Source organism: Populus trichocarpa, chromosome 9 (assembly GCF_000002775.5).
Source record: "Populus trichocarpa isolate Nisqually-1 chromosome 9, P.trichocarpa_v4.1, whole genome shotgun sequence".
NCBI lineage: Eukaryota > Viridiplantae > Streptophyta > Magnoliopsida > Malpighiales > Salicaceae > Populus > Populus trichocarpa.
The window spans coordinates 8915500-8940966 of NC_037293.2; the positions used below are offsets into that span (position 1 = coordinate 8915500).

A 25467-nucleotide genomic window follows, 5' to 3' on the forward strand; every position below is an offset into this window, starting at 1 on the left:
AGATTTGCCACTGCTTTCTATTGGGATTGGAGCACAGAAACTTTATTGCCCACCTGGAAATCTCAACCTCTTGTGTAATTGAAACGTGTCACACAACTCACAAGGACACTAAAATTTTGATCCACCTAAATAACCTTTCTCAATGTGAAGGGAAAAAGCTAGGAACGGGTAGTAAAGATCAAAATCTGGCACCACCACTCCACTAGAAGCTCACGCATCTCTATCTCATAAAGAACCTCGTTTCTTGACTCCCCTGGCAGAAACATCACCAAAAGGTGGATATCTAGAACAAGAGGATCCCACTGAAGTGGTGTGTTTTCTAAGATCAACTCCAGTTATAATGTAGACCACTTCAAAGGCTCATATTTTCGGTTTTGGTAGGCTACCGAACTTTGAATTTTTGCAACGACTTGTCTTGTATTTGATCATTACAGGAGGGACTTGGAACTTTGGATACACTACAAAGATTTGAATGAATTGGACGACTAGAAAATTGCATGCTGTCGAAACTCTTCTGTTCTTTTTTCCTTTTCTTTTCTTATTGCAACGACAGTTTAGCTTTTTCTAGTAGCATTTCAACGTGTCTATGCTTGCACGGAGACAACGATAGTAATTTCCAAATCCAAAAGTTGAACATGAAGACGGTGGTTGACATGACTCCCAAATCATGGAACCAAATACTATGTTTCCTTTGGAAAATCCAGCCTGAAAAGAAAAGACAAAATCTATCATCCGCGATTATTGGCTGACATTTGGATGATCAAAACAATGCTAATCTTGTAGACCTGCCGGCGTAGTAAATATCAAGACCAATCCGCAACTTGTATTTTCTTTCTAAACTTTATCTGTAGCCGCTTCTGAGATTGTCGTAGAATCAGATGTAACCTATGCCTAGGCCATGGATCAGCTTATGAGTGTATATATATGAGATTCTTAGAATGTTCAGCACTTCAGTTCCCACCTTCAGTAGTTAATGATCCTAACAATGGGTCATTTTACTCCTCCCAAACTTCTCTTTGCTCTCTGCCTTCTTTTCCCAATTGCCGCATCATTTTCCACATCAAATGACCGAAAAACCTACATTATCCATATGGACAAGACCGGGATGCCATCTACCTTCTCCACCCAGCATGATTGGTACGTGTCAACACTGTCATCCCTGTCATCGCCAGATGACATTCCGCCTATCCATCTCTACTCTTACAAGCATGTCATGGACGGGTTCAGTGCTGTGTTGTCCCAAACCCACCTTGACCAACTGGAGAGTTTGCCTGGTCATGTTGCTACCTTCCCAGAATCAATAGGCCATCTCCACACCACCCATACCCCAAAGTTTCTGGGCCTAAACAAACGTGCTGGAGCATGGCCAGCTGGCAAGTTTGGTGATGATGTGATTATTGGTGTTCTTGATACTGGAATTTGGCCTGAAAGTGAGAGCTTCAATGATAAAAACATGCCGCCAGTTCCGCAGCGATGGCGTGGCATCTGCGAAACAGGAACAGAATTTAACACTTCTCATTGCAACAAAAAACTTATTGGTGCACGCAAGTTCAGCCAAGGCATGAAGCAAGTTGGGTTGAATATATCAAGTACAGATGACTATGATTCTCCAAGGGATTACATGGGCCACGGAAGCCACACATCTTCAACAGCAGGTGGAAGTCCGGTGCAACATGCTGATTATTTCGGTTATGCAAAAGGGACAGCAACAGGAATGGCACCATTGGCCAGAATTGCCATGTACAAGGTGATTTTCTATAGTGGCGATAGTGACGGTTATGATGCTGCAGCAACAGATACACTTGCTGGCATGGATCAAGCCATAGAAGATGGTGTGGACATCATGTCATTGTCTTTGGGATTCTTTGAGACACCATTCTATGAGAATCCAATAGCCATTGGAGCATTTGCAGCCTTGAAGAAAGGGATATTTGTTACATGTTCTGCTGGAAATTCAGGGCCTCATGGATACACCATGTTCAATGGAGCTCCTTGGCTCACCACCATTGGTGCCGGAACCATTGACCGACAGTTTGGAGCTGAAGTCACACTGGGAAATGGCTCAATTATCGTCACTGGAACATCTATTTATCCTGAGAATTTGTTTATTTCCCGAGTTCCTGTATACTTCGGACTTGGAAATCGAAGCAAAGAAGTTTGTGATTGGAACTCCTTGGACCCCAAAGATGTTGCAGGCAAGTTCCTCTTCTGTGACTATGATGATGAGTCATCACAGTTTCGACAGATGTCTGAAAATGACCGATATGGGCCAGACATTGCTGGAGCTACTGGGGCTATCTTCAGTGAAGACGATGCAGAATTTCTCCACCCAGACTACTTCTACATGCCGTTTGTGATAGTGAGCACAAAAGATGGAAACTTGCTCAAGAACTATATCATGAATACCACAAACGCAACAGTTAGTGTAAAGTTCGGGTTAACATTGCTAGGTACTAAGCCAGCTCCGAAAGTGGCATATTTTTCTTCTCGAGGACCTGATCGAAGATCCCCGTGGACTCTGAAACCTGACATTCTGGCTCCTGGTTATCATATTCTGGCTGCTTGGGTTCCTAATAGAGGATTTGCACCAATTCGTGAAGACGATTATTTGCTCACAGATTACGCTCTTGTTTCTGGCACATCAATGTCATGCCCCCATGTAGCTGGGATAGCTGCACTGCTTAAAGCTGCCCACCGTGATTGGAGTCCTGCTGCCATCCGATCAGCACTGATGACAACTGCTGATGTCATGGACAACGCAGATGGTAGAATCATTGATATGACCACTGAAGTTGCTGGGACACCCCTTGATTTTGGAGCGGGGCATGTCAATCCCAACAAAGCAATGGACCCTGGCCTAGTGTACGATATAGTGGCAGAGGATTACATTAACTACCTGTGTGCGATGAATTATACAAGCCAACAGGTTCAAATCATCACAGGGACTTCAAATTTTACTTGTCAATATGCTAGCCTGGATCTTAATTATCCTTCTTTCCTTGTTCTCTTGAACAACACTAATACGAGCACCACTACCTTCAAGAGGGTGTTGACAAATGTAGCAGATAATAGCTCTGTCTATCGTGCGGTGATCTCAGCTCCCCAGGGTATGAAAGCTCTAGTCCAACCAACAACACTTATATTTTCAGGAAAAAACAGCAAAGCTGAGTTTAATATGACCGTGGAGATCGATTTGGAAGCTGCTAGTGTTACTCCACAGAGCGATTATTTTGGGAATTACGGCTTTTTGAGCTGGTATGAGGTCAATGGAAGACATGTCGTTAGGAGTCCCGTTGTCTCTGCAATTGCATCCCCTAAGACTTGAATCGCCTGCTCTCGGCACATCTAATTTGAGAATCCTTTTCAGTTTTTAGCCTAAGATCATTACACCAAATAAAATGATGACATAGCATGTCTGCCTAAGTGTAGCCTCTCCACAATTCCAAAAGGATTGGCCTGAAAATACTCCTCCAAGGACACTTCACAAATTTTATTCTGCTGGTTGTTTTTCAGCAAACCGAAGGTATTAAATTGTTCAAGGGCACTAGTAAATCATGCTTTTTTGGTTTGAGAAAGCTTCTATACCACTTTTTCCCTTTTTTGAATCACTGTAATTTATGAGAGGGTATCCTTCGACGCCACCATTTAAAAGTTCTGGCTTGAAATCACAGCGGTGTAGGTTCCGAGTCTTAAGAATACCTACTCCATACAAAAATGCTAAAAGCAGAAGTATCTTCACTTTGATAGATTAGTAAGATCAATCATTCATTAGCTACCGTGTAATACAAGAGTGAGTTGGAGAGAACATTTAAAAAGTGCCTGGGCACGAAACTGTGAATTTACGTACAGATCTCACATCAGTAATTTTATCAGTTACAACAATGAGGCAAAGGCATACGTGGAAATTTAAAACTTTACACTCAAATCCATGCAGGACACATGATTATAAAAGAACAAATGTGATCCAGCCTTTTCCTCCATCTTCTATGAAATATACGGCAAAAAAATGAAAAAAAAAGAACTATGAGAGAGCATGCAATGATAAGCATGCCTCAACTATCTGTTCTATGTAAAGTGAACACGCTACAAGACAAGCAACTCTAAACTCTTCTAGCCACCAACTGCAGCCAGGAATTTCTTCTTGCTTGCTGGTTCTTCGTGCAAGACCACGACATCTCTCACCTTGTCAAAAAGCTGCTCTAGCTGATCCACACCAAAACTTTGATAGTCCAATGGTTTCTTGTATCGTTGCTGGTATATTGCCTCAAAACAACCCAAGAAAATCCAAGAAGAATAGCTCACTAGAATCTCCTGCAACTCAAACTTGAACTGCTCGAGGTTTGGGTCATCAACTTCATATCGAGCTGGTGTTCCCAAATTAGTCTTCTCTTGTTTCCTCCTGTTCTCCTGTTTCTTATTTGCCATTCTTTCTTCATCTGAGAGCTCATCTGAAGAGCCACCACCTGTCACAATGTCCAAACTCTCGTCCTGAGGCCCCTTCCCTGTCTTATCCCTCCTTGCCAGAATTATAGGAGGAGCACTTGGACCAGCTTTCCAGTTTTTAAGATAGACAAACTTCTTTTGAGCCTTTCCATCTATTGCCATTGCATCACCCATTTTCTTGAAAAGATTAACAAGCTTCAATGCCCCATACTCTGAAACACAAAGAGGCCGTCCATACATCTTCTGGTACTCAGGAGGAACTCGGGTAAGAGGCAAACATCCTCCTGAAATTTCAAGCAACTTCACTAGCTGAGCTTTCAGACTATTTATGCCCCCAGGCTGTACCCACATAGTAGAATAATAATCATCATAAGAAGCAGGACCTGCTGAAACTTCTTTCAGACCAGATGGGAGACTCTGTGACCTTGAACTAGTGGGGAAACAAGGCAGACTCATCAAAGAACTACTGTTGTATTCAGATAAAGAACGTGTCACTATAGAGAAATCTCTCAAGTTGTAATAGCTTTGCGCGAGCCCTCTGTATACAATTGCCTCTTCTTCATTCTGGCCATCATGGCTGTCATTTATACGGCACCCCATGGAATACCCAGCCATGTCAGCTGGTCCTAGATGGGCAGGCAATAATGTCTTCAAGGGGGGTATAAAACCTTCCCCACGGGCCACACTAGGCCAGTCCCAAACAAACTTGCCTGCGTTGCACAGGGCAGATGAAACACCAACCCCGGAAGGGATAACAAGAATCACAGTATATCCACGTTGACCAAGTATGTGAAGTGCTGGAGAGAAATCCACATCCCCAGAGATAAGCATGATGGAGGAAGGTGGGGGGTTGTCAAGAGCAAAGAGAAACATGTCGACCAAAATAGCCTTGTCAGCAGCATCCTTTCTACCATTTGGAACATCAATTAGTTTAACACCCGTTCTCTGGCAGCCTTCTCTCAGTCGTCTGGGGAAGGAGTTAAAATCTCCATATGCAGAAAACATCATTACAGCTCCTTTAATTACAGGGTGCACCTGCAAAGCCATTCTGATATTGCCAGCCACATCTTCAGAGCGGACATCACTAGGGACAGGACAGTTCTCAATATCCCAAAGGATAGCTACAGGACCATCCAAAGAGGGTCGAATTTGCTGGTTCACAGAAGGCTGAGTAGCTTGCATGTTTGAATCTGCCATATGGATTCCCATCTGTTCAGGAGAATCCGAGGGAAGCATTGATGCCGATGGGTTTGCATTTTCCATCACTTTTTTTTTAATGCTATTGTTATTACTTCTATGTTGTCGAAAAGTTAAAAGATTCCTGTAGATTGCCAGAGGAAGAGGATAAAAGTCACTAAACAACATAGGATGTCCCTTAAAAAAACTAGAGTCGACATTAGAAACCCCATAGGTTATCCAAACTTAACAATAGATGTATCTTGTATTTCATGAGAAAGCTGATCAAGACTCCATATTTAGCAACTAAGCCCAAGAAATCTTAAATTGAAGATTATAGTTTTAGCCTGATGTCTATCTCTCAAACTCATAAGTTAAATCTAACTCCAAAGCCCAAATTATGTATTTCATAGTTAAAAATAAACTGGTTGATCAATCAATAGATAGGAAAGTGGACACTCAAGTCACGGCAACAGAAAGTAAAAGCTAATAATTCCAATTGAACCTAAACTGATCATAAAAAAAATTACTGATAATATATAACTGAAGTACTACGGAAAACTCTAAAAATGAAAAATTTTCAATTAATTTGATAAGCGAAACTTAATTCGTAGATGAAACTCAATTATTAAGAAATGAAAAGAAAAGGTACCTGATATTGAGGCCATAGAGCAACTCTTTCTTAAAAAATACGTTGAGCTAATAATTCCATCAGAAACCAAAGGAAAACGGAGATCTTGTTGAAGAATAAAAGAGAAGGCCAAAGATCCGATAAATTATTATCCAAGAAAGATCAGAAAAAGATGACCATCACTCTTATTGGATTACTAATTTACAAATACAGAGAGACCTGCAGTTGAAGAAAGGAAGAAACATTATTCTTTTCTTTTTCTTTTTTCGTGGTATGTACCTTTTTTTCCCCTCTTGTATGATGGGCGGGGTTGTTGCTTTTTCTGGGTAATTTTTCTTACTAAAACTAGGATTTTTAAGGTAGAACAGTGAAAGATTTTACTAGGTGTTTTTTTGTTTTTTCCTTCTGGAACGTTGGAGAACTGTTCGAGAAAGAGAGTTGTCAAGATTTTGGGCTTTTAACGGAAACAATGGTTTGAGCCCGAAATCAAAGGAACAAACTCCCATTTCAAGCTCGCTCGTTAAACCGACACTAGTCACAAATGTCGATACCATCAAGTGTTTCTAGATATTCTGATTATATACACGCCCTGGTTTTTTTTACCCGCACCGCTCCGCAATCAATCATGCAAAAAATTATAATTAAAAAAATAAAAGTAAAATTTTAAATGATAAAAAAATTAGAGAGTATTAACAAAATTTATATTGAAATGATAAATTGAAAAGAAAAAAACTTTAGCAAAAAAAAACAGGGTTAGATTGAAAAAAATAAAACAATATAAACTTTGATTGAACGGTGAAATTAAAACCGGTAAAATTTTAATAAAAAAATCAAGAAAAAAATAAAAAATGAATAAATTATATATATATATATATATATATATATATATATATATATATATGCGCGCGCGCGCGCAAATTGTAATTTAATAACTAAATTAAAAACATAAAAAATTTTCCTAAAATGGTTAAGGAAAAAAATAAGCAATAAAAAACATAAAAACTAAAATTAAAACAAAAAAAAAAACAGACATACACTTTCTCTGAAAAAGAGATAAATGAAGAACTAAAAAGAGGACCATTGGCGATAAACCATTCATCATTCGCCCTCACACGCTATACCAGGAGTAAAAGGACACGGTGACGATTCCAAAGATAGCAGAAGACCAGATTTTACCATCACATGTGTCATCCAAAAAGCGAAAACATCATCCACACGATGGCGCATCATAAGCATGCACCAGCAACTTTTCAAAATTAAAAATTAAAAAATCAACATAAAAATACCAAAAAACCCCCTCATAACCCTAGAAATTACAAATAACCTTGTGTGAGATGACAAAAACACCACTAAATGCATACCTTATTTTTTGTTTTTTCTAAGGGAAAAGAAGTATTATAATTGTAGCCTAAAAAGGGAAAAAACTAAAAACATTTTGTTAACCGCTCTAGTTTTCTTTACCTCGAGAGAAAAAAATTATTTTTATTATTCCAAAGCTTGTGAAAAGATAAGAAACCATTGTTCAACAATTCTAAAATCTATTGACTTTGGGGTAAAAATATATTTTTATTGTGCAAAAAAATGAAAAAAACATTCAGATACCCTTAAACAATCTTTTAACAACCAATAGGTAAATGGAAAAACTAAATGACCCCCCCCTAACTAAGGCTCCCATTTTTTTTCTATTCAATGGCAAAATTGTCACTTTACTATAATAATCCACGGTAAAAGATACATGTTGCTACGATGAAATGGCCACCATATACATGTATGTGTGAGATATGTATATACCATAATTTATTAAAAAAGATATATATATGTAGGTATACACTAACTATTTTATAGGGCAAAGTTCGAATCCCATAAAATTTCCAATCCATCTCCAGCAGATCATAAAGAACAGATCTGCCAAGCCGCCAGTACAGTTTTAAGCTCAAAATATAGTCAAATCCTTGATGTTTCCATAGACATAAAACCCCCAGATATACAGCATGGGCAAGAAAAAAACCAATGACATATTCACAGCAGGTAGGGTAGCAGCAGATTCTCAACCAAGAAAAGGTGAGACAAAGTCCACCACCATAAGTCCAAAAGAGATAACCAACAAGGGTAAATTTTATAACACTATTCACACCATGTCACTCGATGACTGAAAAAGCAATTCAAGAACACCAGGCATTATGATACCTGACCAAACAAAACTGATTGACTGTACCGCATGTTCAAGTCATGCACTGAACCAAGTTTACGACTGCAGAACTCTCTCAACTGCAGCAATATAGAATTCCTTCGGCATGGTACCGACCACCGACTCTCGCTTCTCTCCATTCTTGAAAAGTAGAACAACTGGTACCGCCTTAATTTCATAGTCCTCAGCAATTTGAAGGTCATTGTCCGTGTTAAGCACAAAGCATTTGAGTTTCCCATCATACTCTGCTGCAATCTCATCAATTACTCGATGAACCATCCTGCAAGGCCCACACCAACTTGCATAGAATTCAACAAGAACAGGAATATCACTTTTCAAAATTGAATTCTCCCAAGAGTCCTGAGTAACAGCTGTAGCTGAAAAAAACCCAAAAGGTGTGGTTAAAAAGACCATATTGTAGGTGCCTTACTAACAGCTCAGCGAAAAAAATAAAAAACTCAATTTTGAAAACCATAAAGCAAGCAGAAATGAGAGCAAAACTGAAGATGAAAGAGCCAAAATATATCAGATCACCGAAGACTATCATAAGAAACTCTATTCTCTGAAAGATTTGATCAGCAACTACTCTACATACACACACACACACAAAAAAAAGTGTTTCCAGCTTCTCTAAAGACTTCAACTCACATACTTTATTCAGATGGTACAAATCTGTTTGAACCTGCATATATTGTCGCCAAATCTCAATTTTCCATATTTAATGTAGCTATTGTGCAAAACACATCATGAATATGCATCTGCATCCCGTATGCCAGCAACTTGTATAGAACACAATAAGTTTGTGGAGCAAGCATCCAATCTTCACCACAGACCACCTAACTAGCAGAGGCATTTACCATATCAAACTTTTTAGTGCCATCCTCTTTGAAAACTTCCTTGGCTACGATGAGAATACTAGCAGCAACCTAATGGAGGAAAAGACCAAGAAATAGTACAAAATAGGATAACAAATGCAGAAGATCCGAACATGATTAAAATTCTCTCTGAGAAGAACTTCAAGCCAAAAGACAAAGCGAGTTTCCAAATTGAGGTAAAGACAAGACAACAAAGATTAACAACATGAAAAATAAAAATCGATTACAAAACGGAAAATATTTCATCTTGAATTCCCTGTCCATTTATTCCAAGAAGTACATATTTCAAATCAAGCCCTTCCTCTGCTCAATCCTTTCAGATAGTCCACTTGTCCACATGAATCCTGTTCATGGACCAACAAAAATCCTCAAAGACTCTATTAGCCTCTGCATTTTATAAGTAGTTTACTTTTACCGTATGGCTTCACCATTCTCTTTGGCACCATCCATAGCTTCAGAACTCAATTTCAGAACCATATTTTGACCTTGATGTTTCAGGATGCCTCCAACAACCAACGGATAGCGAGTGATTTTCCTTGCAATGTTCCTACTTCAATTGGAACTTGATGGGTAGATGCACCCATGTGCCTTGCTTTTACTGTTTGATCAGGAGTTACTCCTTGCACTGCCTCGCGTAAAACAGTTAATGGATTTGATTGTCTTTTTCTGAATCCTTTTCAAGGCTCAATAGATGATTTGAAAAGCCAGTGACTTTTTCCCATTTTTCAGGATTCAGTTGACAGACATGTTAACTAATCAGTTATGATAAACTGGATCAGAAGTGGCAGGGTTTTTTGCCGTCAAACCTTGACATGAGATGACGATGAAAGGGAATCAGTTTCCCTTCATAAAGCTAATAAACAAATTCAATCTCGTCATACATGATAAAATAAATAAATAAATACTTCCACTCTAATCAATATTCCAAAAATTTAATGGCCTGGTTAGTAGCAAAACAAACACTGATTTCACAGCCATAGGAAGAAATTCGGACACCCACTAAAGCAGCATTCAGTGCATAAATCACCAGTTTGCTATATTTAACCAAAAGTATCAATCTAATGCTTCCTTCTAAGTTCTCAAGGCAGCTCTAGTTTTGAGTCTCTTCTCACCGAAAAAGGATGAAGAAAGCTAGTTCTCAAAATGGGACTGGCATTTGAAGCTATATTCAGATTCGATACTCTGCCGTAAGAATCTCAGTCTCCAACTCTATCTCTCTCTCTCTTGCTTTTTTCCACGTTTATCTTACTCTGCTTCTTTCTTTGCCCCTTTTTTTCTCTTTTCAATCTCTTCTAGGGATTTCATTCATTTACATTGTATCTCCAACGTGAACATGAAATCTCAAGCTCTCGTCAAGTTCTTTCCTGATTAACCTAAATTTGCTATCGGGAACAGCCTTCTACTAACATTAAGAAGTTAGAGGCAAATCTTTGATTCTTTAGTACAAAAAAAATCCCAACCCTCTGGTGAAAATCATTAAAAACAATTATCTATTCTCCTAAACTCCAGTCAAATCCCTAATAAGAAACTAGGATCACCATTGAAGATAATAGTAAAACATCAAGAATGAAACAGCTCAGACAAGAAACAAAATTAAAAAATCAAGAGAAACAAATTGAAAGAATAAGAGTTTTAGGGATTTATTTTTTGTTTAACCTCGGTTTCCGCGACCGCAGAGAACCTTGAGAGGGAGAGGCACGTGTTGAACAGTGAGATTCGTTGCTCTTTTAGCGGTGTTGAAGTCGCTTGGAAAAGAGAGTCTGTTAGGGTTCAGCTGCTGACATTGGTGGAGAACGGCGGCGCGTGAGCTCGTGAGTGGTGGGGAGTAAAGTGAAGTAGCACTTGAAGCCATTTCAAGAAATGAAAGAAAAAGCAGATACAGAAATTTCGTTACAGGGAGAGAAGGTGTGAGTGTCTGCTGCTATGAGTATCGTGTGAGTCTGAATATATGAGTACGATTATAATACGCGAGGAACAGAAATCGGTTAAGCAGATCGCTGTGATTTAAACGAGAGAGAAGGGAAAGGGACCCACCTGATGTATTTTTCAAGAAAATGAAAAGGGCAAACCTCTCATTAGTCTCTAACTAATATAGTTCGTCGATATAGTCCCCAGGCTAATTTTATCAATTTCTTTTCCCACAGAAAAGAAGCATAACGATAAGAAAGACAAAACCAACCAAAAAAAAGTAACACGGAGAGGATTTTCATGAGATAATTTTAGGTCGACGAAAACCATTTTAAAAGGCAGTTCCAAACAGCGTTTCTCTTATATTTTAATTTTTTAAAATTATTTTTATATATTTTTAAATTATTTTAATATACTAATATCAAAAATAATTTTAAAAAATAAAATATATATTATTTTAATACATTTTTAATTAAGAATAATTATTATCGTACTATTAAACACCCTTTAAATAAGATAAATAAGAGTTAAGCATGAATTTTTTTATAAATATAATTTTGAAATAAATTATTATACTTTTAAAATAAAAAAGGAAAGAAAACATATTTTTTTATCACCTGTTTTATCTTGAAATAACAATCAAATTACTTATAGATCTAAAAGAAATGGGAATTCTCATGGTGATTCACTTTCTACATGAGTAGTGAAATAAGTTGATATATTTGTTGAAGCCATGTGATAACAATTTTGTGCGATAACTTAGTTGGCTATAGTCCGTGTTTCTAAGTTTAGGGGCTGAGGTTTAGTTAAAAGATATTTTTAGAAATACGGTGTAAATTATGTTCTATAAAAATAGTTAAAAATTAATTTTTTTTATATATTTTGAATCGTTTTAATGTACTGATTTTAAAAATTATTTTTAAAAAATAAAAAAATATCATTTGATACAATTCAGCATAAAAATACTTTAAAAAACAACCACAATCACACTAAAAAAAACACTAAGAAGTGCAATATTTTTTAAATGTGAATTGTTATCCTTTTCTTTCTGTTTTTGAAAAAATATAAAAGGCAAAGATAAATAAAGCAACGATTGGTATGCAGGCCTGCTACTGGGGGGCTAGGCCTGGCCTAGCCCTTTTCTCTTAGTTCAAACTTTTTTAACTAGATTTAGATATCTTTAATATCTAAAATATATTCTACACTTAATATATATTACTGTTAAACCTATATATTTCTTTTAAAATAACTAGATAGTATTTATTTTATTTTAATTTATATTGAATTTTTAAATTAATAATAACTCTAATTATAAAATCAAAACTGGCTTAATTGGTTAATCTAGGACCCGATTAACCGAGAGCCTGGATTGATATAAGTTTAAGAAAAAAACTATAGAAAGGACTAACTCAATCCAACCCAGTTAAAAACTTGGTTCGACCCATTGCTCATTCGATCTAGAATAAAACACGAGTCAAAAACTTTTTGAATATTTTTTTATGATTGAAATGAAGTTGCCTTGATTTCTATTTTTTTTAATGTAGAAATGCGTTGACACTCCTAACTTAAAACCCGGATCTTATTTCGATTGATTTTTAAATTAAATTTTTAAATTATAATAATAATAATTTTTATCTATATGTTGATTTGGATCAACTCAATTTGATCCTTCTTATCAATGATATCTGTCTCTAATTAATTTCTGAATTAAATTTTAAATTTATAATAATAATTACTTTTTAATTCTCATGCTGACTGAGTCAACCAAGGTTGATCATCTCTGCCTGCGAACTATGATGCCATATCCTGCGTCGACCCCAAATAAAAGGTTTAAATTATAATAATAGTTAATGACTAACTGTAAAAGTTTTAAATTATAATAATAGTTAATGACTAACTGTAACTATTTGTTTTTCAAATATAAAAAAAAATCTACATAAAAGACAAAAACCACTGATGTGATCACTTATTTGTTTTTAAAATATATAAAAAAAACAAATACATTATTTCAAAACGAAACTGCCCAGCAAAAAAAATCGAGGAACACTAGCTGAGAACTCTTGGCTGCAACTGAAGAGCACGTGGTAAGGTTTCCTCGAAAAACGTGTATTTATTAAATGTTAAATACCGGAAGGAAACCAGTCCTTTTAATATACCCTTCAATCTTATTTCTTATCAAAACACTTTCTTCTACCGTCGTCATCTCCAGCAAGCAACACTCCAATCAAATTTGGCTCTAATCAACCATTAAAAATCTTCTTCTCTTTTCTCGAGTTTACACTTAATGCTTTTTTAAAAAAAAATCCATTTACTAGATTAAAGATCAACAAATGGTTCAAAGCTTTCTATTGTCCGCCCGAAATCAACACAGACCCAGTATCTGATACCAGAGCACGCATCAAAGTCATAAAAAAGAAATTCCTCTCTCTCTCTCTCTCTCAAATGGAAAACGAAAAGAAAAACATATTTGAATTTATATTATTTGAGTGGTGGGAACGAATCCGAACACTTATCTTCATTAATCTTTTTTTCCTTCTAACCAAGAGAAGTAATGGAGGATGCTACCGTGGTAAAAAAAAAATCATATTGGATCAAATATCTGGTTGTAATGTGTGATGTGGTGAAAGTCTCAATTTAACCCAAGAGACAATGAATTTCGGTTCTGGGTTTTTGTTCTTCATAACTATTGTAACTTTGTTGATGAAATGATTGAGACTCCAGGCAGGACATTCTAACCCTACATGAGAGATTGAGAAGCCACTTGTTTTAGGAAAAAAAGAAAAGAAAAAAAGAGTAACATTGCCTACAGATTAAAGATTTAAGAGGATAGACGACGGAGATGGAGAAATGCGGACACCGAAAGAAAATCAGTAGCCAGGGACTACATTGAGAAACTATGAACAACTGAGGAGCTAATTTGAGGTTGTCGAAAAATGTAAAAGATAATTAAATCACGCCCGGTGGGATTCGAACCCACAGTCGCCTGATTAGAAGTCAGACGCCTTATCCATTAGGCCACGGGCGCTTTTTGTTAGCTGTATTGTTCAGATAAATAATTAACTTAAATAATTTGATTTTTTTTGCACAGCTACGCATCCCTCTACTGAAAACAAATACAGAGTCGCGAGAAAACGAGGACAACGCGCTAAAACTTTAGATGTAAGAAGTGTATTATACCATGTCAATGAGCATCAGCCATGTTGAACGATGATTTCTTTTATTGAGTTAAGAAGAAAAATTATGGTAAATTATTTTTGATCGTTGGAGTTGATGTAAAAGTTGCATTTGTTACATTCTAAATACACCATATTTGGTGTCTTCCGAGGGACGGTTCAAGGAAGCAGAGATGCAAAAGCCAATGATTTTTCTCGTGTCAGCTGGATCGATGATTCCATCATCCCAGAGCCTTGCTGTGGAGTAATAACAATTTCCTTCTCGCTCGTATGCTTCTGTGATCTTCGACTTGAAGTTTTCTTGTTCCTCCTCTGTCCACTGTAATCCATGCAAAGCATGTCCAAATGCAGATAAGCATACCATAAGTTTGTGAAGGCCTCAGTAATATTTTATAAGAAAAGTGAGGTCACCTGAATTCCTTGCTTTTTCTTGTTTGCCGTTTCGATTTGAGACAGCACGCTAGCAGCCTGAGCAAAACAAGTGAACATGGCATTTAAAACAAATTGAATTAGTGTGCCCCGTTAAATTTTGTTCCATGTCAAGGTAAGTGTTTGGCTCCAAAATGCTCAAATTCTATAGGATATGAACAAGTCTTTGCTGGCACAGCAGTAGTTTTTGCAATAATAATAATAATAAATTAACCGTGGATATGGTATTTTATATGTATTTAGTTGTTCAAATCAAAGCAATGGCACGGAATTTTATTGACACCTTGATCATATGCGATGATGATTTTTAGTGAAGGGGCTACCTGAGCACCACCCATCACAGATATTTTGGCATTTGGCCAAAGGAACAAGAAGTTGGGACTATATGCACGACCACACATTGCATAATTTCCAGCACCAAAACTTCCACCAACCATGATGGTTACCTTGGGGACCTGCGCAAGTATTTATAGGCAACAGCTCAGATGTAAGTAGTTTTTTTCCACAATTTCTTAGTGAATCATGAGATGTGATGGTTGTAAAAGACAACTTTATGTCTTTGCAATTATATGAGAGTAAAGATAAACAAAAAATAATAATAAAAAAAGATTAGGATGAGTGAAAGAAACCAACCTTTGCACAAGAAACTGCCATTACCATTTTCGCTCCAGATTTTGCGATGCCATTTGCCTCAGACCTTGACCCAACCTACAAATCAACAATATCATGGTTACATGCCAATTTTACGTTTCAAAGCGAAAAACAAAAAAGAAATGTTTGAATCAAAGTGGCCCATCTTACACACCATGAATCCAGTGATATTCTGTAAAAAGACCAAGGGAATGTTACGTTGAGTGCATAGTTCAATGAAATGGGCCCCTTTAAGTGCAGATTCATTGAAGAGTATCCCGTTGTTTCCAAGGATACCAACTGGTTGTCCAAAAATTCTAGCAAACCCTGTTACGAGAGTCTGTAGAGGAGTGATTTTGAAATGAGTTATTCATAGATAAAACGGTGGAGATACATAAGTTAACCAAACAAGTTATTAAAAGTCCTCACAGTTCCATACTGTTTCTTGAATTCATCAAATTCACTTCCATCAACAATCCGGGCAATAACTGATCGGATATCAAAGGCTTGCTTGTGGTCTATTGGTGCAATAGACCGAAGCTCCTTTACATCATATAAAGGTTCCTTATACTCAGGGTTTAAATTATGCAATCCATTCATCACCCCTTGTTTCCCAGCCATGTGCAAGTTCTTGATGATGTTCCTACCAAGTGCAAGTCCATGCAATTCATCTACAAGGAGAGATAATTCCATACATATGATCAGCTAGGCAAAAGATTTCACTCACTAAGTTTCTGAGACAGAGACGAGAAGATGGAGAAAAATGAATTCAACAGCAGTAAACTTTCTATTAAATTCCACAGAAAAATCATCAGATATCATTCTACAAATGAACTAAATCCTGTTAGCATAAACAAAGGCTTATCCAGGCAAGAAACTCCAAAAAGATCACAGAAACTGCAGAAGTATGGCATAGGAGGTAGCATAAACAGATGATGCATACCTTGAGCAAAATAATCCGAAACCCCTGATGTCTTGCAATGCACAGAAGCACCTCCTAAATCCTCCGCAGAGACTTCCTCTCCTGTAGCAGCCTATCACAATTCTCCTTCAGAGCCAATTTCAGTATCAAGCAAAATATGTGCATTGATTCATATACATAAATGCACAGTACAGAAGATCTAATGGCAATGTAGAGTTCATGGATGAAGCAATTTGGAACACAAGAAGTTTGGAACTGACCTTCACAAGTGGTGGTCCAGCTAGAAAGATGGTAGCATTTCCTTTAACCATCACACTTTCATCAGCCATTGCAGGAATATAGGCACCACCAGCAGTGCAGGAACCTAATACCAGAGCAATTTGAGGAATTCCTTCCGCAGACATTACAGCTTGATTGTAGAAAATTCTACCAAAATTATCCTTGTCAGGGAAGACCTCGGCCTGCTTTGGAAGAAAAGCTCCTCCACTGTCAACAAGATATATGCATGGCAATTTGCATTGAGCAGCGATCTCTTGTGCCCTAAGATGTTTTTTCACCGTAATTGGATAATAAGTTCCTCCCTTAACAGTAGGATCATTCGCCACAAACATACAAAGACGCCCATGAACCGGACCTATTCCAGTGATTATTCCACCAGATGGTAATGTTTCTCCATACAACTCATGGCCTGCAAGCTTAACACATTAAAATATGCAATAAGAAGCAGCAACACCAAAAATTATGCTACTTTATGTATCAAACAATTTTATAAATAGAGTTAACATCTGCATCGTTACATAAACTAAAATTCAAAAACTCCTTTCAGAAACTTAAAGATTGTGTCTTTATCATGAATTTTTCAGGATCCACTACAGAGGTCCTTTTTTAACCATTTTCTGTCAAGAGCAGTCTCTCACAAGCATTGACCACAAGATTTCAAATTTCATATAAATGAAACAAAAACATCAACAAATGAATAAATCCGAAAACCTGAGAGAGCTCAAGAAATGAAGAACCAGGGTCAATTAGCTTATCAATTCTTTCTCTAGGCAAAAGCTTGTTCCTTTTTCTGTTTCTTTTCACAGCTTCTTCTCCTCCTCCAGCGAGAACCTTGAAAAATAAAACAATCCCATCTCAAAACCCAACACGTAAACACAAACAAACACATATAAATCCACATATAACTATGTGAGCATGAACCTTATTTATATGGGATTGGAGTTGAGAAATAAGACCCTCCATGGCCTTAGAATTCTGTGCAAAGGCCTCAGAGTTTCTGCCTACTCCATCTGGAAGGACTCCTAAGCAGAAGCCTCTTTTCTGGAGAAGCTGAATTGATTTTGATGATCTCCATGGATTTGAAGTAGCTGACACTGCTTTTCTTGCTAAATTCCTTAGCATTTTTTGAGTGCTTTTTGGTCTCTGTCTTTTCTCTCCGACTTCTAATACCTTGATTGTCTCTACGCGTCTCGTGCTTGTGTGGAATACATATCCATTACTATTTTCTGCTTATCTTTAGATCTGGCAATGTTTTATCCAAGTAAAGAAATCCTTTCTTTACAACGTTTTGTTTTGCTGATGATTTATTTATTTTTGAACTTCAACAGTCAGTTTTGGTATTCATCCCCGTTTCCTCTTATTTTGCCCAAGTTTCAATTGGATCCCCTTATTGTATTACATTATTTTATTTTTCAAGTTTTTATTGGATCCTATGGTTTTTTTTTTTTTTTGTTAACACAATTCTATAGTAAATTAATATAAAATTTTGAACTATACATGTGTTACTAACTTTTCACTATTTTTGGAAGAAAAAATTGCTAGGATGGATTGAAGTAATTATTTGGCAATAATTTTCTTACCCTCACAAAACTTAAAATTGACTCTTTGTATAGTGACAGGTTGAGTTCATCGTATTCTTAGTTTCGTACACTATAATTATTTTTATATATGTTTCAGATTATATTTATATAAAATATTTTAAATATTTTTTAAGATATTTATTTTAAAAAAAAATCTATATATATAAGGTATTATATTTCTAGATGAAAGGTTTGTTAGAGCTCAAGATTTCAACAAGATTTAAAAAGTATTTAAACTTAAAGAATATTTATTTAACTCGTCATCTGAATAAATACTATACTGACTTAAGTTTTAAAGTGTTTTCTTGTAGGTGTTGTCAGGCCCACCAGGTCTTTCAAATCTAATTTTACCAGTCTATGAAAAGCGTCCCTAATCATTCTACTAAGGATTTTTCCAGCTTCATCAATTTATTAATGGATTCAAATAAAATAGACTAAAAATATCCCAGAAAAACAAACCCAGATAAATACTTTAAAAGATGGGCTAAAACGTGGAAGATTGAGCTTACACACTGAGAACATTGGTGCATGGATGCCCAGTGCATCCCGATGAGTGTACACCCATGTTGGGTGTGCTGCCCAACACTAAGTATGTTAGGTGTGCACCCAGACGCCATCGTGAGCTCAGGCTGTCACGTTTGAGTTTAGCATGTTTGGGTCCGGACAGCACGCCCGGATCTATTTTCACCTCTGATGGACTTGGGTACCTTGTCCGAGCCAAACACTCGCCAAATAATTCTTCTTAAACCCCATGCAAGTGAAATTACACTTCAGTTATTTTTCTCCACAAAAAGAATAAGATTCATGAGTTATAAATATATTATGAATCCATCAAATCAAAGGTTCACAACCTCTGTATTCTCAATATTTTCAGCATATATATTTTTCAGAGTCTATCTCTCTAAAATATCATTGCATTTTCTTTACAAAATTACTAACTCTATCATCGGAGAATCCCCACGTTTATCAAAGAGGATCTTTTATAAATACTAACTACTGGTCATTTGCCTTATTAGGTACCAGTTGCTGCCATTTACCAATCCTCTAGGATTTCCATACCAAGTCATCATATATATATTGACTATGAAGAATGACTCGAATTACTTGAACTAAGACATTAATCAATTATAGAACACATCAGTCATGTTAATAAGTATCTTGAATTTTAGGATTCATTATTGAATGAAGTTACACTGTGTACATAGTTATAGTTATAAGGTTTAATTCCAAGCTTAGTTTGATTTAAGGTTAATTTTATAGTTATAAGGTTTAATTTCAAGGTTAAAGTTGACTTAGATTAATTTAATCTTTGATTTAAAAAAAAAACTAAAATAATATCATTTTAATTAAAAAATTATATTGATTTTGTTAAACTCTAAATTGGTGGGTTATTGAATTGACTCACAAAGATATATTAGATTTTTTCACTACTATGATTCTAAATAATTAATTAATATCATTATTTTAAAATAAATTAATACATTTCATAATAAAAATTATCCAGGTACTAAACATGTGTCTTTCTTTATTTTGGCGAAAAAGAAATTGCTTAATTGTTCACCATAAAATAATTTTATTGATAAAATTATAAGTACTACTTTATCAAAATCAAAATCCAAATATTGAGAAGAGATACTCAGAGTGAGAATAATTTAGTTATTGAAAAAAATAATATGATGTAATACATAGGAAATAATTTTGTTGATAATATGAATGTAATCTATCCTTTTCTTTTGACAGGCTTAGGTGTTGTTTTAGAACTACACTTTATTTTCAGAGGTAAGGCATAATTAACCAACCATTTCTACAATCGAAATTGTTTAATCCAATTATGTTTTTTTTTTAAATTTAAAATAAACATTTATGGTAATTAAAAAAAAAGTGTGCTCATCATGAAACGCTGCCGTTGATTACTGGCTAGAGCTGCCGCTAAGCAAAACTGTTTATACCTGGTGGATAAGATTCAAACAAAGCCAAAACATCTTTACAAACAGTCTATAGCACTGCAAGCTCCAATCAATGGAGTCTATGCTCTGTCTTCTCTCACCATCTCCTACAAAGCTCTCTCCTTTCAAGAAACTAACTTCAACTTGTGCCTTAAAAACTACATTTTCCTCTTTATCATTTGCTTCCATGACCTCTCCTCCACAGCCAAAAACACCCTCTACAAAAAAACTCTCTTCTTCAAAACCCACCAAAACCCTATCTCCAAAAACACCCACAACATCAACGAGTGTTCAAGAAACAAGCACTCCATTCTCTCCTCCTCTCAAAAAGGTGCCTTTTTGCTTAAACCTTATACCCTTTTACCTTAAAATGCTTATAAAAAAAACATAGCTTTTCAATTGTTGTTTTGTATTCAAGAATTCTAGACTCCCCTTTCGACATGATGGTAGAAAGTTGATATAACTATGCCTACTTGAACTTGCAGTGACCAAAGTGTTGATTTTTTTTATGGGTTTTGAAATGTTTGTGGCATTGATAGGTTCTGGTGCCAATAGGTTTTGGTACAGAAGAAATGGAAGCAGTTATTATCGTTGATGTTTTGAGGAGAGCTGGTGCTGAGGTAATTGTTGCTTCAGTAGAACCACAGCTTGAAGTTGAAGCTGCAGGTGGCACTAGGCTTGTTGCTGATACCTCCATTTCCAAATGTGCCAATGAAGTTTTCGATCTTGTTGCTTTGCCGGTTTGTTGTTTTTTACTTTGAATCATTCATGGTTTGCAAATTAATTCATGATTGTTACATTTATTTCTCATTGATAATGTAGCCGGGGCAAATATTATGACATAGCTTTTTTTTTTTTTTAATTTTTTCAATAAATGGTTGGTTAGTGACTGACACTCATTGAGAAATTAATAAAAAGTATGGTTTAGTTGATTTATGATCGTGCCGGTAAAGATAGTTATACATACAAGCGTGAATGTTAAGTATAGGAAAAAGATATACTCAACGACAGGATTTAATTGGAAAATCGAGAAGATTGTGTTTTCTTTGGGGTTGTAACAGGGAGTTTGGTTGCTTGTTAGTACAGTAAATTTTATTTGGAAAACAACTGTAGCTTTTGTAGTTTGATCTGGCCATGTAATTTGTAACAAAGGCTTGCGTGTTCTGAATGGCTTCAAGGGAGGAATGCCAGGCTCCGCAAGGTTGAGAGATTGTGAAGTTCTCAGGCAAATTACAAGCAAACAAGCTGAGGATAAGAGATTATATGGAGCTATATGTGCCGCTCCGGCAATCACTCTTCTTCCATGGGGCCTTCTGAGGAGAAAGCAGGTGGCTTTCATGTGTTGCTTTTGCTTGAATTTTGTTGAATACACATGAATGTATTTTGGTTGACTAAATGTGCTGTAGCATGTGATGTAAGATGACAGGTCACCCTGCATTTATGGACAAGCTTCCTACTTTCTGGGCTGTTGCATCAAAAATTCAAGTTTCAGGAGAGCTTACAACAAGCCGCGGTCCAGGAACTTCTTTCGAGTTTGCTCTATCCTTAGTAGACCAGCTGTTTGGAGAGTCTGTTGCCAAGGAGGTTGGACAATTGTTGGTAAGTTTAATTGCTTTGCCAGTTTCATTTTTACTTTTCATGCATGCGTCAACATAGCATTTTGGAAATCAAGTTCCTGTCATTAACTTAAGTGCATCGAAAGCATGTGCAGCTTAGTCATGCCATTCTTTACTGTGAACCTCTTATTCCTAATTGAATAGAAGTTAAAATTACCTTTTTCAGTGGTGTATAATCATGATTTAAACTCTGCCTTTTTTTCTGGACATGATCTGCTGAAGTTCACAGGGATAATTAGCGAACTGTTTTCAACTTTTCATACCATTGAAGATTCTGTGCAGAATTCTGAAATGAAATGCCTGATAACAGGCTCATAAAATTTCTATTATCCTGTTAATTACTAGGATCTTAGCACAACAAATTCTGCTGAAAGCAATACAAATTATTCAAGTTTTTTTTTTTTTTGGCATCTGTCCATTCATTTAACTCAACTGGGATTCAGACCTCGTCATGCACATCTTAAATATTTTTTGTTCAGTCAGATTATTGAAGGATCGAATGGATTTCTTTCTATCCTTTAATACAGTATTTTTATAGTGGGGAAAGAAAGTCTGGATGGTATGAAAGAAGCAGTATGAGTTAAAGCATTAATTACCTTAGTGATCCTTCAAGTTTTCTAAAACAGAATGCAAAGAGTTTGTGATATCTTCATTTAGTTCATATCTTCAAAGCGTCACTACTTTTTACCCATGTAATGGTTTTTTATAGGATTTTTAAAAAATGCACAGAAAACCAATGACAAAAGGTAGAGAAATTTGATAAGTGACTGTGTGTATGGAATGCATAGATCAGGTGAGCTGTTTTCTTTTGTTTTGTAAAAGATTCATCTGTCAACTGACTTGTCTTCTCTTACATGTTTACCCTTTGGAAGATGCTTTGTGGTTAATCATCTTGAGCTAACATCTCTTTACACCTTATATTAGCTAATGCAAGCTGATGATGACACCCAGAGAAAAGAAGAATATAACAAAGTTGAATGGTCTTTTGATCACAATCCTCGTGTAAGTTTCTTCTACCTTCCTGTTTCTGTTAATCACCTATTGGTTTATAATCTTCTTTGTCTGGAGAACACTCGATGCGGGGATGTGGAACACATTAAAAACAAGAGCTCCTCATATTTGAAACAATTTTGCATTTTTTCAGTTGCTAGGTGGACGCACTGATATTTTTTGAATGCATCTTTAGTTTAATCATTTGCGTAAAGTTGCTTCATGAAGTAGTTCCCGCATCCCTGTGCAATCCCAATTTGTAGCATTTGTTTGTCTTCTCATCCCTAGTGCATTTGAGTTTCTTCCTATTTATCATCAAATTAATCTTCCACATGTTACACAGGTTCTCCTTCCAATTGCAAATGGTTCTGAAGAGATTGAAATAGTTGCTATTGTAGATATTTTAAGGCGGGCAAAGGTGGATGTTGTGGTTGCTTCAATTGAAAAATCAGTGCAAATTTTGGCATCACGAGGCATAAAAATTGTCGCTGACAAGTTAATTGGTGATGCTGCTGAATCAGTATATGATCTAATCATTCTACCAGTAAGACAACTCAATTTTTTTTTATAATATTGAAAATTGCTTTTCTTGCATTCTTTCCTAATAGAGTTGTGAGGGTTTTATAGTCTTTGGAATTCCCACTGTGATATCAACAGATGCCTTTGGACCTTGCAAACTAGTCTAATATCATAAGAGGGCTTTGAGTACATTGGTAGTCTTAACTTCAGCTTTATGTTGATGAAAAAAACTTCAGCTTCAAGGTAATTTGCAACATCTTGTGGAGATACTGTCGGTAGCTTGGGCTACTGAAATTACTGCATTAGCTGTTATCATTTGCTCAGGTTAACGCCATGCCACATTTCTTGGGATGAAGTGCTCAACAAGTAGCACATTCCAAAATCTAGGTTTTGCTAAATATTATAGATCTTTCTGAAATTGAGGCTGCTGTCTAGTGCGTTCTTTGACATCTACTTTTGTGTTTGTGTTGTATCCTTGAAGAGTTTTGATTTGCTGTGTCCTTTCAGGGAGGAAATGCTGGGGCTGAGCGGCTACACAAATCTAAGGTTCTAAAGAAGCTGCTCCAAGAGCAATATACAGCTGGCAGAATATATGGAGCAGTTTGTTCTTCCCCTGCAGTTCTTCACAGACAGGGTTTACTAAAGGTAATTTGAACTAATTGAAATCTCTTTTCTAAACAGTAGGACGCTGAAGGATCTGCTTTTCTTCCCAACTATAGGATAAGAGAGCCACTGCACACCCCTCTGTTGTGACCAACCTAAACAATGTATCAAATGGTGCCAAAGTAGTTATTGACGGTAAATTGATCACAAGCAAGGGACTTTCTACCGTAACAGATTTTGCTTTGGCTATTGTGAGCAAGCTTTTTGGCCATGCAAGGACAAGATGTGTAGCTGAGGGCCTTGTTTTTGACTATCCCAGGAGTTAGGCCATCAGGTCCTTCTGGACGAAAGGCAATTTGGAAGATCCCTGTTCCATGGAGAACAGTCTATTCCCTGAACTCATATCAGCCAGTTAAGAAAGAAAATCCTCTTTCTGAGGTGCTTGCCTAATGGATATTTACGAGACTCATGTTCGTCCAGATACAGAATCCTGATTGCTTTTTTGGATAGCAGAACGAGGGAGAGTTGACATTTGCCTGTCTGTGAAGCCCAAAGCTACTCGCCCAATGGCGATTAACAGAAGATGTGTTGTGAGCTGAAGCTAACATCTCCAAATGTCTGCTGAAGAACAGACTTGTTTGCAAACTTTATATGATAATTCAGTGCCGAACAGTATGAATGGACATAGAAATGGCTCTGTGTAACAACTGGGCAACGCAGCTGCTTTTTATTCATCCCATCTTGCTCATGTTGCATTAGCAACACCAGGGATTTCAGTTCGGACCTGTGTTATTGTGGACTTTTTCTCGTTGCCAACGAATGATAAAGATTACAAGCTTAAATCAGGACTTTCATGTATGGTTATGATGTTGCCGAGATTAATCATAACCATATATTTCCTCTTATGCTTGCCTGTTCTTGACTGGATATTTTAGAACTGGCTGCTGTTGTGTCTGAAAAGCATCCGTTCAATTGTCAATCAACCCTTAATATCTAGCGACCTAGCCCAACAATACTGAAAACTTATCATTTGATCTGCATGTAAGCCACCGTATTAGTAGTAAAAGTACCACTAGTTGGAGCTTGCTCCAACAGGTAGTGCTAAAGCAATGTTACTCCGGTGGCTTAACAGCCACAATATTAAATGCCACCAATAAGCTCTTGGAAACTAATGAGTTACTCAGAAGTGCAAGGAAAACAACATAAAGAACTGGTTTTGAATTTATGTCTTTGGCTGCTTAATTCAACTATACAAGATGCTAGCATTTGCATAACACTCATGATCAATGCAAACACAACAGCCAACCAATCATGTGCCTGAGCTCCACCGACACCTTCGCATCTAGAGATCTGGACTTTATTCCTTATTTAATAAAATGACATGCTAATTAACTTGTTTACCAAACGGGAAGCATTCATCTTGATTTGCATTACACTAATTGCTGCCGAGTTCAGTCTTACCTTTCACTTTCTTGGTTTTTAATGAATTCATTGAAAAAATTTCCAAGCATCTCAACTTCTCTTACTCGGGGTGTAAATTTGAACAAGATCTGGATGTA

General features: G+C 36.5%; 5 protein-coding genes and 1 non-coding gene across 6 annotated transcripts; 2 read left to right on the top strand and 4 right to left on the bottom strand.

The window, feature by feature from the left end:
- The first annotated feature begins 359 nt into the window (after positions 1-359).
- Positions 360-3582, top strand: LOC7490040 (subtilisin-like protease SBT3). Its single transcript, XM_024608511.2, has one exon. It carries the CDS (start codon positions 974-976, stop codon positions 3323-3325), a length of 2352 nt encoding a protein of 783 aa, XP_024464279.1. The 5' UTR covers positions 360-973; the 3' UTR covers positions 3326-3582.
- Positions 3583-3807: 225 nt separating this feature from the next.
- On the bottom strand, positions 3808-6736 carry LOC7490039 (uncharacterized). The gene is made up of 2 exons (XM_002313086.4): positions 6272-6736; positions 3808-5764 (listed from the first exon to the last, which is right to left on the bottom strand). Exon 2 carries the CDS (start codon positions 5704-5706, stop codon positions 4111-4113), a length of 1596 nt encoding a protein of 531 aa, XP_002313122.2. The 5' UTR covers positions 5707-5764; positions 6272-6736; the 3' UTR covers positions 3808-4110.
- A 1351-nt stretch (positions 6737-8087) lies between these two features.
- Positions 8088-11399, bottom strand: LOC7490038 (thioredoxin M3, chloroplastic). The gene is made up of 2 exons (XM_002313085.4): positions 10970-11399; positions 8088-8815 (listed from the first exon to the last, which is right to left on the bottom strand). The coding sequence occupies exons 1-2, from the start codon at positions 11163-11165 to the stop codon at positions 8496-8498; spliced, it is 516 nt and encodes a 171-aa protein (XP_002313121.1). The 5' UTR covers positions 11166-11399; the 3' UTR covers positions 8088-8495.
- A 2774-nt stretch (positions 11400-14173) lies between these two features.
- Positions 14174-14246, bottom strand: TRNAR-UCU (transfer RNA arginine (anticodon UCU)). Its single transcript has one exon. It is a non-coding gene; the product is annotated as a tRNA-Arg (tRNA).
- Positions 14247-14419: 173 nt separating this feature from the next.
- LOC7457538 (methylcrotonoyl-CoA carboxylase beta chain, mitochondrial) lies at positions 14420-17976 on the bottom strand. Its single transcript, XM_002313084.4, has 10 exons — positions 17576-17976; positions 17366-17485; positions 16636-17070; positions 16397-16487; positions 15883-16124; positions 15629-15793; positions 15457-15531; positions 15147-15278; positions 14806-14862; positions 14420-14713 (listed from the first exon to the last, which is right to left on the bottom strand). The coding sequence occupies exons 1-10, from the start codon at positions 17774-17776 to the stop codon at positions 14510-14512; spliced, it is 1722 nt and encodes a 573-aa protein (XP_002313120.2). The 5' UTR covers positions 17777-17976; the 3' UTR covers positions 14420-14509.
- Positions 17977-20200: 2224 nt separating this feature from the next.
- Positions 20201-24753, top strand: LOC7490037 (protein DJ-1 homolog C). Its single transcript, XM_002313820.4, has 8 exons — positions 20201-20511; positions 20720-20920; positions 21359-21508; positions 21600-21779; positions 22721-22798; positions 23130-23330; positions 23813-23950; positions 24025-24753. The coding sequence occupies exons 1-8, from the start codon at positions 20254-20256 to the stop codon at positions 24232-24234; spliced, it is 1416 nt and encodes a 471-aa protein (XP_002313856.2). The 5' UTR covers positions 20201-20253; the 3' UTR covers positions 24235-24753.
- Positions 24754-25467: the final 714 nt, after the last annotated feature.